Source organism: Taudactylus pleione, unplaced genomic scaffold, assembly GCF_031769625.1.
Source record: "Taudactylus pleione unplaced genomic scaffold, aTauple2 ptg000190l, whole genome shotgun sequence".
NCBI classification, from domain to species: Eukaryota; Metazoa; Chordata; class Amphibia; order Anura; family Myobatrachidae; genus Taudactylus; species Taudactylus pleione.
Window position 1 is genome coordinate 1444142 of NW_028284592.1, and position 16329 is coordinate 1460470.

General features: G+C 45.0%; 1 protein-coding gene across 1 annotated transcript in view; it reads right to left on the reverse strand.

Moving 5' to 3' along the window:
- Positions 1–16329, reverse strand: part of JAK2 (Janus kinase 2) — a 251653-nt gene that overhangs the window by 19128 nt on the left and 216196 nt on the right. The window contains exons 21-23 of the mRNA XM_088476585.1: positions 12774–12946; positions 11581–11698; positions 2627–2740 (exon numbers count right to left, since the gene is read on the reverse strand). Of these exons, the coding sequence (XP_088332711.1) occupies positions 2627–2740; positions 11581–11698; positions 12774–12946 (405 nt within the window). The remainder of the gene's footprint in view (positions 1–2626; positions 2741–11580; positions 11699–12773; positions 12947–16329) is intronic.

Consider the following 16329-nt stretch of genomic DNA (forward strand, 5'->3'; position numbering starts at 1 on the left):
GGACTGGCCCTTGGCCTAACCCTGAACCCGAAAGGACCGAAAGGCAGAGCTCCTCACTTTAGCCAGCGCAGAGGCTGAAGGGAGGAAAGCCGACTTGGACTTAGCCAAAGTATCCACTATTTTGTCCAAATCCGGACCAAATAGTAAATCACCATTAAAAGGCAAGGCCTCCAGACCCTTTTTTGAATCTGCATCAGCCCTCCAGGACCTCAGCCACAGGGAGCGCCGAGCAGACACCGCTGCAGCCGACACCCTAGAAGTGAGCAGGCTGGCATCCAAAGACGCTTCTCCGATATAGGAAGCTGCATCCCGCATCTGTCCCACTAACGCTCTCTGGATATCCGGAGCCTCATCAGGAAAGGCATCCTCCAAGGCATTGGCCCAGGCCTCAATGGCTTTAGCCACCCAGGAGATAGCCATGGACGGACGAGCCACCGCCCCGGAAGGAGAATAAATGGACTTTAAACAAGTCTCCACCTTCCTGTCCGTGGGATCCTTCAAAGAGGAGATAGACGGCAATGGCAGCGTCGCGCTTTTGATCAAGCGGGTGACGTGGGAATCCACCGCCGGCGGAGTCTCCCATTTCCTGCAATGAGCTTCAGGAAAAGGATAGTTCGCCGCCAACCTCTTCTGTGGATGGAACCTCTTACTGGGTAATTGCCAGGCCGCCGCCATATGATCCGTTAATTGATCAGACAGGGGGAACACAGTTGAAGTCACCTTGGCCTTTTTAAAATTAGGAAACTTCGACCTAGGAGCCGATGCATCATCCTCAACATGTAGGATAGCCCGCACCGCCCTAACTAAGGCTGGAACATTAATGGAGGACTTAGCTTCCACCTCTTGCCCCATGGCATCAGAGTCAGAGTCCTCATGGATTTCTCCATCATCTGAGGACACTTCCGAGTCCGACAACTGCGCAGCTAGTGAACTCACAACCGGACGTTTAGACGCCCTTGGTGGCACATCACTTTGCAACATCGACTGAAACGCCGAGGATGAAGCCGCCAGACTCTGTACGGAGCTGGAGAGAACATCCACCCAAGGCGGAGGAGCCGTCGGAGCAAAACTCTGCAAAGGCACTACAGACTGACGCGTCACTGGGGGAGACTGCACATACACAGGCAGTCCCGAGTAAGGACCCACAGTCTGGGCCCCGGGGGGAGACCGCAATATTTGCGGAACACCCGGGGAATGGGGGATGGTGGGCTGAGGCAACGCCCTAGAAGGGACCGCTGATGGGACTGATAACCGGTCCGCAATAGACGCCAGCACCTGTGAAAACATCGCCCAAGGAGGGTCCTGTGACACAGGGGGGTTGGAGGGGCCCGGTACCAGCTGGCACCGCCCGCACAGACCATCCTGAGATAAGTCCTCCCCATCAACTCCAGCAGCACAGCGTCTGCAGGAAAATAGCACAGGAGCCACAGAGCGCTCAGTCTCCTCATCAGACATGATACCGTAAATACACAAGAAATACGTATCACCAGAGGAATTACGGTTTTTAACACCCGCGCACTCACCAGTATGCGACACAACAACCCAGATATGGTACTGTGTAGCACACAACAGTATGTGACTGACCCCACAAATACGTGATTTATATAAGTGAGGGTCTCAGAAAAACGCCCTTCCCCCACACACCTGCGGGCCGTAGGAGAAGGAAAGGGATTATAAGCTGACAGCAAGGAGAATAAGTCACAGACAGGCAGCACTAGCAATAGTCACATATAATGCAGAAAAGCGCCTCCGGTCTGTCCCCAGAGACCGGAGGCTTCTGACTGCATATAAAGTATCCGTGGGTCGCCGCATGCTTACCTGATCCCCGTCGCGTCCGGCAGCAGTCAACGGAGTCCCCAGAGCACGGCTAGTACAGGCTCTGGGGTCCCGCCGCGATCCCCAGAGCTGTACTGGCGTTGCGGCGCCAGCGGGGAGAAGCGGCAGCGTGGACGTCCCTAAAGGACAGTCTGATGCTGCCGCTCTAAAAGTGTAAAAAAAGTAGAAAAAAATTAAAAAATTTCTCTTTTAAATTAAAGCTTAGGGGCTGCTCCTGCAGCCCCACTGCGACAGGGTGACCCGACTCCGGCCGGGCACCAACTAAAACTGAGGTGCCTGTGGTCGGGGGCGGGGTATAGAGGACGGACCCAAGTGCATCCTGGGAGCAGCAAAGCTTTAACTGAGTGGTGCCCGTGGATCCAGATCCAGCTATACCCCAAGGTCAACCCTGTGGACCCCCTATGGACCCTGAAGTAGAAAGAAAATATTTGTGTAGACAGGCCGCTCTCGACTCACTTCTCCCACACATCCCTTCTGGCATGCCCATTCCTTCTATACCATCCTACTGCCCAGCTTTCCCAGTATAACCCAATAACTATGTATCCATTCCTACATGTGGATGGCTCGCTGTCTGTCTGAAGAGGTTTGCTTATTTTACTATTTGTATTCAAAACGTCAATAAAGGAAAAAAAAGTGTACAACGAAAATCTAGATGATTATTTCATGTGATATGACGACTAGAATTAGCATCTAAAATAAATATAGCTGCTTTACAGTGGTGTTTTTTTTTTTTTTGCTGTGGTGGTTGAAGGTAATAAAAAGTGCTAAATGAAACAAGTAGTATACGTACCTCGTTAGAGCAGCCCTCAGGCTGTGGCAGTCTCCCATTATTCTTCAACAGCTCTATCAAGTGAAACACAATCATTTGTCCTTGTTTATCATGCCCAATCATCCTCATGAACTCCTAAAAGATACACAAAACAGGAACAAAAAAAGAAAAGGAACAATATGAAGATCCAGTAATCTGAGCCAATTAGGTTAAGGTAGGAAGTATGTAACATATTCTAAGCTTTGTTTTTTAAAGCAATATTTTGACACAATTACATAATTATAAACATACAAGTGTAGTGTCAAATAATATTTAGAACCACCAAGAGAAGATTTGTAGTACAGAACTCAAACATTAATTCAATATATAGTTCTCTAAAACACAAAACAATACATACATTGAGGTACTATATAATTTCCTTGAACTGGGTACACACTATACGATATATAATTTGGATGCAGGTTAGAACGATATATCATACACATCGTATAGTGTGCACACCCAATCAGTCTTTGGCGGCTGTCATTCATCACAGTGTCCTATCTGCTGTGCTGCACGTCAGATGGGACAATGCATGAGTGACCAGGTGCTGTTACAGTACATGCAGCATGTAACACCACATTTTAGGAACATCCACTAGGTATGTAAATCATCTTTCTACAATCCACTTATGAAGAGAAGGGGTTTGTGCAGTCAGCCAGTTCTAAGCAGCAGAAAATGGCTTATAGAAGACAAAGAAAATGAGAGGTGAGCAAGGGTAACTAATGCAAAAAAGGTGACACCTAGTGTGCACTCCCTATCCCTGTCGGCTCCTCCTTAGTGACAGGAGTCGAGTGCTGCAGGATAATGTCACACTGCAGCACCCAGCTCCTGTCACTGCGAAGGAGCTGGCATTTTGGTGTCACCTCCTCAGAGTGTGACAACCAGTGCAGCCTGCACCCCCGTAGCGATGCCATTGAGGATGCCTAAAGGATAGGGCTCAGGTTCAAGATGAATTGAGAAACATATAACATGGATGCAAAGTGGCTGTACTAGTGGGCAGCCACGGAAGCCAGATTTACTACTTTATACTGAAACGAGAATCTGTAGGACTAGTACAGGGGTTTGCGTGTCTGCCAGCAAAAAACCACATTGCTCATTAATTTTACATAAACCACAGCAACAGTAATTAGTAGCATCTGCACTCGCACCAACCCCATGCTAGATTCAAGAGATCAGTTAGAAACAGGGGTCCCTACTCTCTATGCATGACTCAGAATCGCATGGAGCCTCACGACAAAAGTCAGGACGGTTAGCACGATCGCATTGTCAGTGCCCACTTCCTGGCCCAAAAAGCCCTGTTTCACAGAGAGACAGATATGACCAAGTTCCATCCGAAACAGAATAGGGAGGAGATACACAAAATAGCATAAATTCGCATCTGCGCAGTATGAAAAAAATTGCCTTTTGTGCCCATGATCAGAGATCGATCAGACTCTGCATCAGGCCCAATGTCGTGAAAAACATCTGCTATGTAAAATAAATAAATAAATGATTCATTACTACCCCAACTTTTTAAACGTGCGACATCTCTTCAATACTGGACCTGTCATCATGATTATGCAGAGTATCTGTTTTGCCAAAACCATCTAAGGGCCGTATTCAATTGCTGGTGAAAAGTCACGGACTTTTCGCATGCCAGAGTATTTGCCGTCATCGCTTGTTTTGCCTCCGGAAAAGTATCATGCTCGTCACCGCTTTTCGCCCTATTCAACTGCAAAGGGCATGAGAACGCGTCCCGGCGAAACTGAAATTGGCGAAAAGTCCTGTCAGATTTGGGGAAATCATCCTGACACCCCCTAAAAGATGCACTGATAAGGGGGAATCACTATGGATACCCCCGAATAGCCCTGCTGAAGGTATTTGGGGTGCTTAAATGATCTCAATTGGTGCTATTTAGCGTCTTTGCACAAGTGGTGAAGAATAGCATTTAGCAGTTTTTTTTTGCTAAAATATGTAGTCCCAGCAAATTTGGGGTACCTGAAAACGGGTGCAAGCATGGTTAAAAAAACCCGCTAAAGTGCGTTTTTAAAAATAGTAACAAACGCACCTTCAGCAAACACCTACAATCCAAAAAACACCTGGGGCATACTTGGGGGACTCTCTGGAGTCTTTTTAGCTAGTTTTTAAGTTTGTCCCCCAACTTTGTTTTTTTTTTAGACCCCAAAACGAAAGTACTTTTTTGGGGTGTACTAAAGTAATTTTTAAACTTTTTTTGACGCAGTTTACCTTTGGGGGACTGTCCCAAGACTGCAAGTGTGTTCCCACAACTTTGCACCCCAAACCCCAATTCTGCACTTTTTTATGCCTCCTTTCAGAGGTGAATCTTTCCAGCTGGTTACAAGGCACAGACTTTTCGCACCGGCAAAAAGTCTTTGGAATTGAATATGGGGAAAATTTATTGCCTGGTGAAATGACGTCACCGGCGAGAACTTTTCGCCGGCAACTGAATACGGCCCTTAGTCTATGCATGTGAAATATAGAACACTTTTTTTTCAGGATAATACTGTTTTTACGTAACAATGACACATGATTTTTTATTTTACGGGCATCATCTAAAACAAACAAACAAAAAAAAAAAAAACAGGAAAAAAACCTGACACAGACGTCATCTCCATAGTTACTTTTATATACTCAGAGCAAATACTCTGAAATGTATTTGCCCAATTATGTTGAGCATAGAACCAAATATGTGTACTTTATGCAAAGCCTTGGGGCAGATTCCGTTCGCTGTGAGGTTCTATTACGAGCACAATAGTTTCTAGCTCAACAACTAGAAACATAGTGGTCATATACATATGGGATCAGAAATGACGAATCATGCAAGAGGACAACTCATACTTGGCTACATTTAGGACCTTTCCTTTGGGACTAAGCAGTGGGGAAGCGATTCGTAACGAATTGTGTCATAAAAGCACTGTATACACACTTCTAAATAAAGAGAATTGGCAATCAGGAGTCTCCCGAACATTCCTGGGGAGCAGGCAAGTATGGTGCGATTCCCTCATCTGCAGATTGACATCATATTGCATTTAAAAAATGTAGAACACCGCACAAATTCTATTCGACAACCACCCTATAAACATACAATCATTATTTATTATCCAGAAATGTATATATGGGTGGTGTGCTACCAACTACCGTTTTACATAGATACAACAAGGAAAAAGAAAAAGAGGTAGTATATCGGTGCACAAGTCGATTGGTTACAAATTACTTAAAACATAACTTTTATTAGATATGTATTATAATATATATCACCCCTCTAGGGAAATAAAGCGTCGAAGTATTAAAATATATAGAGAAAGAAGAAATTAGAGTTAAAATTAAACTGAGGGTCTTCTCTTTAATGGGTTTATTAATCAATATCTTCTAGTGAGAAGATCAACTATCTCATCTGTGATCGGATATAGTTTAAATTATACGTCTGTTATTGATCCATATCTTGGATCTCCTATGTGAACTCCCACAGTATATAATTTGTATAATCTATAAAATTTGTAGATTATACTCCAAATGTTGCAGATTCAGCTGCTTCTATAATATCGGCACCTTCATATCAATTAACATTTACAATTATATTCAAAACATCGATGTTATGCCGATTAAATCATTGGTCCAATTATCGCTATACTAATGTTTGGGTTGCCTCTATAAATAGGCAAATAGATCCCTGATGTTGCGCAACGCTTGTACGTCGATTAATAGATTATATTACTGCAGTCAAAAAACAAACAAACACTACAGCCACTTTATCATAAATCTCGATAAATAACAGTATTCAGTTTGAATCTCAATATTACAGATTCAGTTGTTGAAATATCAGCAGCCTTGTATCTTATATAGTATCAGCCGTTTACGATCAATTATCGGTTGAGAGTTGTATAGCTGAAATCAAAAAATCGATGTTATGCCCATTAAATCATTAGTCCAATCATCACTTTATTGGTATTTAGATTACCTTTATGTATAGGCGAATACGTCCCTGATATTTAAATATCTTTATAGAGCTGCTTCTATATTATCTGCAACTTTATATCACTTAAACATTTACAGGTTATATTGCCAGATTCAAAACATCGATGTTATACCGAAATGTTATACCACTAGCGAAATGCGCATCGGACTTTCGCCGGAGCATCCCACCGGCCGCTGGTCACATCATCATCATTGATGATCCACAGACTGGTTGGTCATTCACTGTAGCCACTTATCCATGTTTTAATTGTTGCAGGGCCGGGAGCTGAGGCGTGGCTTCAGTGCTTTTCGGGGAAGCTACATGCCTCCGCCCGCGACTGTCAGGAGCCCCTAAAAGCCAGCCGCACTGTCTGCCTGTGCGGCTGGCTCTGTGTAAGTATTAGAGACTTGCAGATCTGAAGTGTCCCTCTGCCGGCGCCTGTCCCCCGCCCCTGCCGGAAGATCTCTGCCATAACCAAGGAGCAGAGACCGGCATTGTGTGTCCTCTGCCGCCGCCCACCTGCCAGTCAGTGTGTGTCCATCCCCCGCGGAATTATAGTGAGACACGGGAGTCGGACAGCCCTTCATACTACTCATATATCTGATCCCTGGACCTTATTTTTACTGCTCTGGCCTCTTAATTGCTGGGGCTTCCCCCCTCCCTACTACTACTTTTACTGCCACTTGCTCCTGCACTTCTCCCTGCTACTCATCACTCCTATGGATTCCTATACATTCCACCTTTACAATCCTCAGATGGAGTCTGCAGCAACTGGTGAGTAATAACAGATTTCAGTTATTATTCCTCTGCACTGTGTACCCCTCCACCCCTTGTTTACGCCACCTCCTCTGTGTGTCTCATTATTTTTAAGTTCCTCACTACTGTGTACCCCACAACATTTTTCTGTAGGTGCCAATGTGTTTTCTTTTTTTCATGCAAAGCCTATGTATTAATTTTATTCCCATTGGTGCCATTGAGGGCAATTCAATTTAGCGCACTGATTAATAGCGCCGAGCTGTTCTCAAAGCTATTCAATTGACCATGATGTTAGTCGGATTTATGCTCGCACCCTCCCAACTAAAGTGCCAGCCACAGTGCTGTATTTTTAGTTTAGCGCGGTGCTGACAGCATCATGGCCGGCACTTTATATGAAAATTGCTGGTTATCGCTCCTAAACAGCCGACTTAAGGCGCGCTAATCAGCATCTCCTGACTAAGTGCCGGGGAAAACAATTGAATAGCTCCAGGAACTCCTTCCTGGCGCTATTCACATCACGTTTAATTGAATTGCCCCCAATGCGTGCAATTTTTTTCATGTGTTTATTCTGTTATTTTCTTGCAAAACCTATGGGGAGAATTCAATTCCTTTGGGTAGTGTTAAAACTTATGGGCGCCTAACGGATCAAACCTGTCTAAACTCATTGTATCAGCATCAAAACTGTCATTTTGGCATCCAAACCACGGACTTTCCGCACATTTTTCTCACCACCTCAGGAGGTTGCGAGAAGAAATGTCACCCACAGAAAAGCGTGCTCCTTCAGGCGCCTATTAGCATAAGCGTCACCCAGAACAATTGAATTCCCCTGTATGTGTTTTATTTATTTCTTATGGGGCCTATGTGTTTGAGAGTAACGAGAGAGGTAAAAAGGCGAGATGAAAGGATGGAATGAGAGATGGATGCAAGACACATGTCCCCTTTTTGAGTGACCACACCCCTCATGACACATAGACACGCTCTTGCGAAGTGTGGCCACGCCCATTTTTTGGGGCATGCCGGAGGCGCGCGCACAGTCCGGTTTCATACCCCCACTTCAAAAATCCCACTTCGACCACTGATACAAATTATATACTGTGAGAGTTCACATAGGAGATCCAAGATATGGATCAATAACAGACGTATAATTTAAACTATATCCGATCACAGATGAGATAGTTGATCTTCTCACTAGAAGATATTGATTAATAAACCCATTAAAGAGAAGACCCTCAGTTTAATTTTAATTCTAATTTCTTCTCTCTCTATATATTTTAATACTTCGCCGCTTTATTTCCCTAGAGGGGTGATATATATTAATACATATCTAATAAAAGTTATGTTTTAAGTAATTTGTAACCAATCGACTTGTGCACCGATATATTACCTCTTTTTCTTTTTCCTTGTTGTATCATATTGCATTGCCAGGTTACAGAAATCTAGTCTCTAATGCATTTCAAACCAGACCAAACTTGCACAGAGCATTTTTGTTTTTCAAATTTGCATTTATTTTGCTCAGTATACACATTTGGACAGAGCAGCTAGTACCCTAATCCATTTTATCCTTTGCACTTAACGATCTAACACAATTTTCCAAAATTATCAGGATTCCAAAACACAGCAGTATTGTAGTGATTAATGGAATGTAGGGTCCACCCATTCCGGCAATGTTCAATGTCCACTCATCTGGTAGGACATCCAAAAAAACTTCCAGAGTGCCTATGGTATTTGCAGTGGCGGAACTCCCGGAGACAATGGAGTAGTTTGCCGCCGGGCTCCAGCCCTTAAGGGTGTACCTGGATCCATTGTCCCCCGGGCCGTTCCAGGCACTGCTATGGAGATGGAGCGCCACCTACAGCGGCGTCAATACGAGGGGTGCGGTCGCACCCCCTATTTGCCAGGCGCCCGCAGAGTGTGTTACCAACGGGTGCCCGGCTCCTTCTTTCCCCCCGGTGTTAGCCGGAGGAACGGAGCTCACTCCTGAGCTCCGCTTCCGGGTCCCGCAATGCACTATGGGTCCCATAGTTCCGAGGAGCGGGCGCCGGGGACAGACGGCAGCAGGCACTGGAGCGGGGTTTAAGGTAAGTATTGTTTTTTTTTTTGGTATGTGTGTGTGCTGGCAGGGGGGGGGCTCACTACAGGAGGCGTTACTGGGAGCACTACAGGGGGCATTATGGGGGCTTACTACAGGCGGCATTACTGGGGGCTTACTACAGGCGGCATTACTGGGGGCTTACTACTGGGGGCACTAAAGGGAGTTTACTATTGGGGGCTTACTACTGGGAGCACTACAGGGGGCTTACTACAGGGGGCTTTCTACAGGGGGCATTACTGGGGGCACTAAAGGGAGTTTACTATTGGGGCTTACTACTGGGAGCATTACAGGGGGCTTACTACTGGTGCCCTTACTACTGGGGCACTGCAAAGGGGGACCACTACTGGAGGTACTGCATAGGGGGACCATTACTGGGGGGCACTACATAGGCGGCACTGCATAGGGGGACCACTACTGGGGGAACTGCATAGGGGGGCGGCAGCTGGGGCTGGCATAGGTGCTGGGGGATGGTACATTTTAATTTGGGGGGGGCACCAACATTTATCTTGCCTCCGGACACCTGGGATGAAGTTACGCCACTGGGTATTTGGCATCATTTTCCCACTAGAGCAACGGTGATATTAGCCACATTGAAATTGGCCAATGTGGCATGACCTGCAACCAATGTTCCAGCTCATTCCAATGGTGAATTAATTTTTTTGCATTTAGGGAAAATACACCTGTGTTTGCATGTAGCAAACAAATACTGGCAACCTTTGTCTAGACAACAAATTTCAGACTTAAGCTAGGATACACCTCTTTCCAACTTTAAATCTCTGCATATTTAACTCTGCATTACAACATGGTTTTGCCAAGGTGTAAATAGCTTCACTTTTTTGCCCCATAACATTGAGATCACCAAACTTTCAGCAACTTAATATGGGGCCCCAATCTAAACGAGAACCACCCCCAATAACATGATGCCACCTCCAACAAACTTCACATTTAACAATACACACTGAAAGCTACTGTTCTCCTGACATCTGCCAAACCTATAACCTCACACTGGACTTACAGGTAGTGTGGTTTGATTTGTAATGTCACGTCATGCTTGCCATTGCGCCATTCAATTTCAGCTTTGCATCAGTCAAAATGAGATGTATACGTATGTGTTTGCATCTATTTATACTTGAAGTATCACACAGGTGACATGCCCAAGCAGATCCATCAAACTTAGTGGTTACCAGCTATTCTCTTCCAAATTCTGTATTTTCCTACTACAATAAACTCATCCAAAACCGCACAATAAGTGGGAAGAGCAAGAAAAGACCACGGTTTACAGAATAAAATAGAACATCTTGCAAAGTATGGCTAAATAGGAAAATTAGCCATTGAGCTCTACAGTTTAGACCTGTGGCAAAATACTAAATCCATTAATCATCCACCAAAAACGGAATCGGTATGTAATGCCGGCTGTCGGGATACCTAAGGTCAAAATACTGACAGCGGCATCCAGGTGGTTGGTATCCTGTCAGGGGTCGGGAAAGTATACTTATCCTACCCCTTCTCCCCCTAACCCTCCCTTCTTGTATCCTAACCCTCCACGTTAGTGCCTAAACCTAACCCTCCCTCCTTAGTGCCTAACCCTCCCCTCTAGGTTTGCCTAACCATAACCTTCCCCCCCCCCCAAACCTAACGCTAACTCCGCTATGCTACCTAAACCTTACCACCACCCCCCCCCCCGCGACTAACGCTAAGGGCGCCCGGGACTAACCTCGTTCGGGCAGTTATCCTGGATTCCGGCACCGGGATTAAGACAGGCGTCGGTATTTCGACGCCTATCTTAAGTCCTTTGTCGGGGCTTCCCCCGTCGGGATTTAGAAAGGCGGCATCGTAGCCGCCGCTCTCATAACTATATCCCACCAAAAGCAACTTTCTTTGGTTAACTATCAGACTGTCATTTACAAAAATGAAAGAACCTTTCTTTATTATAAGCCAGCTGACCTGCCAGCTAAAGCAAGCACATGCCTACTTTTTTGTGTCCAGTCATTGCTCTGAAGATGGAATAAACTGGTCCATTGTGAAAGCCTCCAACTAAAGTGTTATTGCACATAACAGAACGGAAAATGTTAGTAACTCTGATAATTTGCTGGTAATGTTAGTTTTATACTCTTTTTATGACATACTAACCGAAGGTGGGCTTTTATTTTTCTCACTGTAAGTAAACAGCTCATAAAGAACAACTCCAAAACTCCAAACATCTGAAGCCACAGAAAACTTGCTCTCTGTCAGACTCTCTGGAGCATACCTGTAAGGATGACATGAGCAAACTTGTGATGACAAATAATACATACTGCAGCTTCAGCAATTTATATAATATTGTCTTTTACCATCATTTTCAATCACTAACTAAAAATTCAGCATAACATCCTGTTGTCACAAAGCCTGATTTATATCAATATTTGCTGAAATGTTCCTCATGAATGGTCATTGCTGTCCTACATATACCTTTTCTGTTACTTTCGGGCAATTTAAATGATCATCAGGGGCCCAAAAACAATATCAACTTCTAGGTTTATTTGTTGAAGATAATTTCTAGCACAGAACAGTGATTAATGGGTTTATAATTTGGTAGCTCCAGCCGGGTAATAATTACACATTACAACTGTTTGGAAAATGTTATTATACAAAAAACACTATTTTGTTTGTAATGAGATTTGAAGTTTGTATATTATAATTGTAACAATATAAAAAAAATAGTATAAGAGCCATGCTTCATATTTACCACAATAGTGGACATGTATAAAACTTCGCGTAGAAGAAAAAAATATTGCAGTATCCATTGTAACCGGAAGTTTTATTTCACTTTTAATCATCATTCTAAATAAATGAATATGACTGGTGGTGGCAAGTTTTTCTAAACAACCCCAATTCCATATAAACAGAAAAATGTGTTCCAGAAGTTTCTTAATTAATGGCCATAGTTGTATATGCATTTGTAATTAAATGTTTCACATTACTAAGTCCTGCAACAAAGTATTAGATCAACAAAAACATTTATTGCAGTGTCGCTAAATATGAACCTAATAAATCTGCATTATTTATGTTACCTAGGAGACAAAAAGCAATGATAGGGACAAAAGCAAGATCCTCTCCTAAGCAATGCTTAAGTTTTCTAAAAAATATTGAATGGGTGTTATTTTGAAAAGGTTCCCTTGAGTGTAAACATTGCAGTTATTTCATGTATATTATTTTTATATATGTCTATTATATAGTCATTGCAATATACTGCTATATTCGTAGATGTTGTTTACTCATCAAAACTAGTTTTCTAAGCTGAATCTGGAGTACACCAGCTAACGAAAACCATTAAATCCACCTACCAGAATATAGGACTTTCTCCAGGCTCTTTAACCTTGTAGTACTCTTTGTCTTGTGGTAGTACTTTTGTCAATCCAAAATCCCCAATCTTAACTCTGTTCTCATTTTCAACTAAAATATTCCTTGTTGCCAAATCTCTGTGAATATACCTTTTGATAGTGAGATATTCCATGCCCTGTAAATCCAAAGACTACAATGTTCAATAAAATACAGACTTCAATTACTTGTTCAACCAATTGTTACAGAAACTTTGCAGTCATTGCAGTGCGCACTAGGGCCAGGGTCGACCAGGAGTTGGCTGCGCCAGCTGCTTGTCACCACCTGCGAACTACTACTAAATACACTGGTGATGTCTTTATTGAAGGAGGATGACTGTAGAACAGGCCCTCAATATATGAAGTAGCCGAGTCACACATCACACAGGAGAAACAAGGAGGATGGACCCAGGCCTTCTACCCAGCAGAGTAGAACATTAACGACGTAGCACTGTAGCAAAGAACAGATTAGTTTGTTATAATATGAGCTGTATACATGTACAGTACACTTCATTTACTATTAGGGGCATGTGGAAAAGTCTGATGTCTTAATGAGCATCTGAAGGAGTCTTCTGACATATAAAGGGCATGTGGAGAGGTCTGATAGCATGAGGGGCATCTGGAGGAATTTGATGATATATAAGCTGCTTTTGGAGTGGTCTGAGGACATGTGGAGGGTCCGACAGCTTGTAAGAGGCATGGTGAGGAGTCCTATGACATATGGGGGATGTGAAGGCCTCTGATGGCACATAAAGGTATGTGGAGGGATCTAATGGACATGTGAAGGAGTCTGATGGCACCTGACAGGTATGTGGAGGGATCTTACGGCATGTAATAGGAATATAAGAGGTATCTGAAGGGGTATGATGATATTTAAGTCGATTTTGAAAAGGGCTGATGGCATATAAGGGACATGTGCAGGAATCTGATGGCCTTAAAAGGGGTATGCGTATGGCATATAAGGAACATGTGGAGAAGTCTGATGGCATGCAAGAGGCATGTGGAGGGGTCAAATGGAATAAAAGGGGCATGTGGAGTGGTCTTTAATGCATATAAAGGAGTCTGATGGCATAAGAGGCATCTGGAAAGATCTGATCACATATATGAGGTATCTGGGAGGGTGAGATGGCATATAGGGGGCATATGGGAGAGACAAGTGCAGGAAGTGTATGGCACAAGATACATGTGGAGAGATCTGATGACTTATAAGGGGGGATGTGGAGGAGTCTGGCAGCATATAAGGGGCATCTGGAAGTGTCTGATGGTTTTAAAAAGGTATGCGGAGGGGTCTGATGGCATATTAGGGACATTTGCAGGAGTCTGATGGCATTAGGGGCATCTGAAAAAGTCTGATGGCATATAAGGGACATATGGAGGTGTCAGATGGCATAGAAGAGACATATGCAAGAATTTGATAGCATAAGGGGAATCTGAAGTGGTCTGATGGCATAAAAGAGACATGTGGAGGTGTCTGATGGCATAAAAGGGGCATGTGTTGGAGTATGTGATAACTTTACAGGGGTCCAGTCTGCTGTTCTTGTGCAGTTTATTCTATTGTATCTGTACTTACATGCTTGAGAATTTCTTTTTGCACTCTGCGTTTGCCCTGACCTGTGTCTTTGTTCATTCCTGTCTACTTGTGTGTCAATCAATTAAGCCCAGTTACTCAATCTCTCTATACTTTCCCTTTTACTTAAATGATGTAAATGCTTGAAAAAAATGTCTCAACTCCATGGTCTGAACCCTAAATTTTTCTAATTATAGTAAAAACACAAAAACAATTACAACTCTAAAATAATGACTACATGCACACAGTATCTAAATGAAGACAACAGCTGTTATGCTCCTTATACTACCCCATCGTATGGTTGGCTATGCCTCTGTTCAGTGGCTACACTCACTTTGGAAGATGGTCATGCCTCTTCAGTGTGCTTTTACCATTGCATTCCCCTTGTGGGCAGGGACTGGCTGGCAACTTTTAGCCTGGGGGGCAAATGCATGCAGGCGACCCTGGCAGAGGGGCAGCGTGTAGCCAGGGTGCCCGAAAAACATGCGTGCTACGGCGCCCCCCCCCCCCTCAAGTGTTCCAGGGTGGAGGCGGGTCCATATGGGATTAATGTAAAGTAAAAATAAAGATTAGGAACAGCCCGTCGTGGTGCCCATATGCAGTGCCCCAGGAGAGGATCCCCTTATGCAGGCCTCCAGTAGTGCCCCCAGTAGTGATCCCCCTATGCAGTGCCCCTTATACAGTGCCCCCAGTAGTGGTCCCCCCTATGCAGTGCCCCTTGTGCCCCCAGTAGTAAGCCCCTTATTTAGTGTCCCCATTAGTGGTACCCCCTATGCAGTGCTCCTTATATAGTGCCCCCAGTGGCAGTCCACACCCCATGCAGTGCCCCCAATAGTGGTAAACCTTATGCAGTGCCCCTTAAATAGTGGCCCCAGTTGTAGTCTCCCCCTATGCAGTACCCCCGGTATTGCCCTTTTTATAGAGCCCCCCCAGCAGTGGTCCCTCGATGCAGTGCCCCCAGTGGTAGTCCCCTGCCCCCTATGTAGTGCCCCTAGTAGTAGTCCCCTGCCCCCTATGCAGTGCCCCTAGTAGTAGTCCCCTCCCCCCTATGCAGTGCCCCTAGTAGTTGTCCCCTCCCCTTGTAGTGCCCCTAGTAGTAGTAGCCCCTCCTTGTAGTGCCCACAGTAGTAGTTCCACCCTTGTAGTAGTAGTCCCCCCCCCCTTGAAGTGCCCCCAGTTATAATCCCCAGTAGTGATCTCCCCCTTGTAGTACCCCCAGTAGTGGTCTCCCTCTTGTAGTGCCCCCAGTCCAGTAGTGGTTCCCCATTTGTAGTGCCACCAGTAGTCCCCCCAGTAGTAGTAGTCCCCCCCCTTGTATTGCCCCCATTAGTAGTAGAGCCCCCTTGCAGTGCCTCCAGTAGTGGTTCCCCCCTTGTGGTGCCTCCAGTAGTGGTCTCCCCCTTGTAGTGCCAGCCTCCCCCCCAGTGGACACACGTAGTAAAAAAACCCCAAAAAAACACTTACCTGAATCCACGCTCCCGCCGTCGCCATCCGCTCCTCCGTCTGTCCTTCCCGGGCATTATGGGAGAGACGTCATATGATGTCATGACGCCTCTCCCATTGCCTACTGCGGGAGCCGGAAGATGGAGCGGCTTCTGCAGTGGGCGCAGCAGCAGCTAATGAGAGTCTGACAGACTCTCATTGGCTGCTGATTACAACAAACACACAGCTGCTGGAGCCGGCGGCTGTGTGTTTGTCACTTGTGTAGCGCTGACCGAACTCCGTCCGGTCAGCGCTACACACGCGGTGCAGTCTGTGTCACGGTGACACAGACTGCCGGCGGCCCGCATGACGCTGCGGCCAGGGGGGCACATGGCACCCTGCCCCCCGGCCCAGCCCGCCACTGCTTGTGGGCCATTCATGTCCCATTCCACAACTGGCTAGAGCATTATACATAGCTTCCAAGTAACTACTCTGATTTTTGTATCTGTGAACAACTTTTCTACAAAGTGCAGT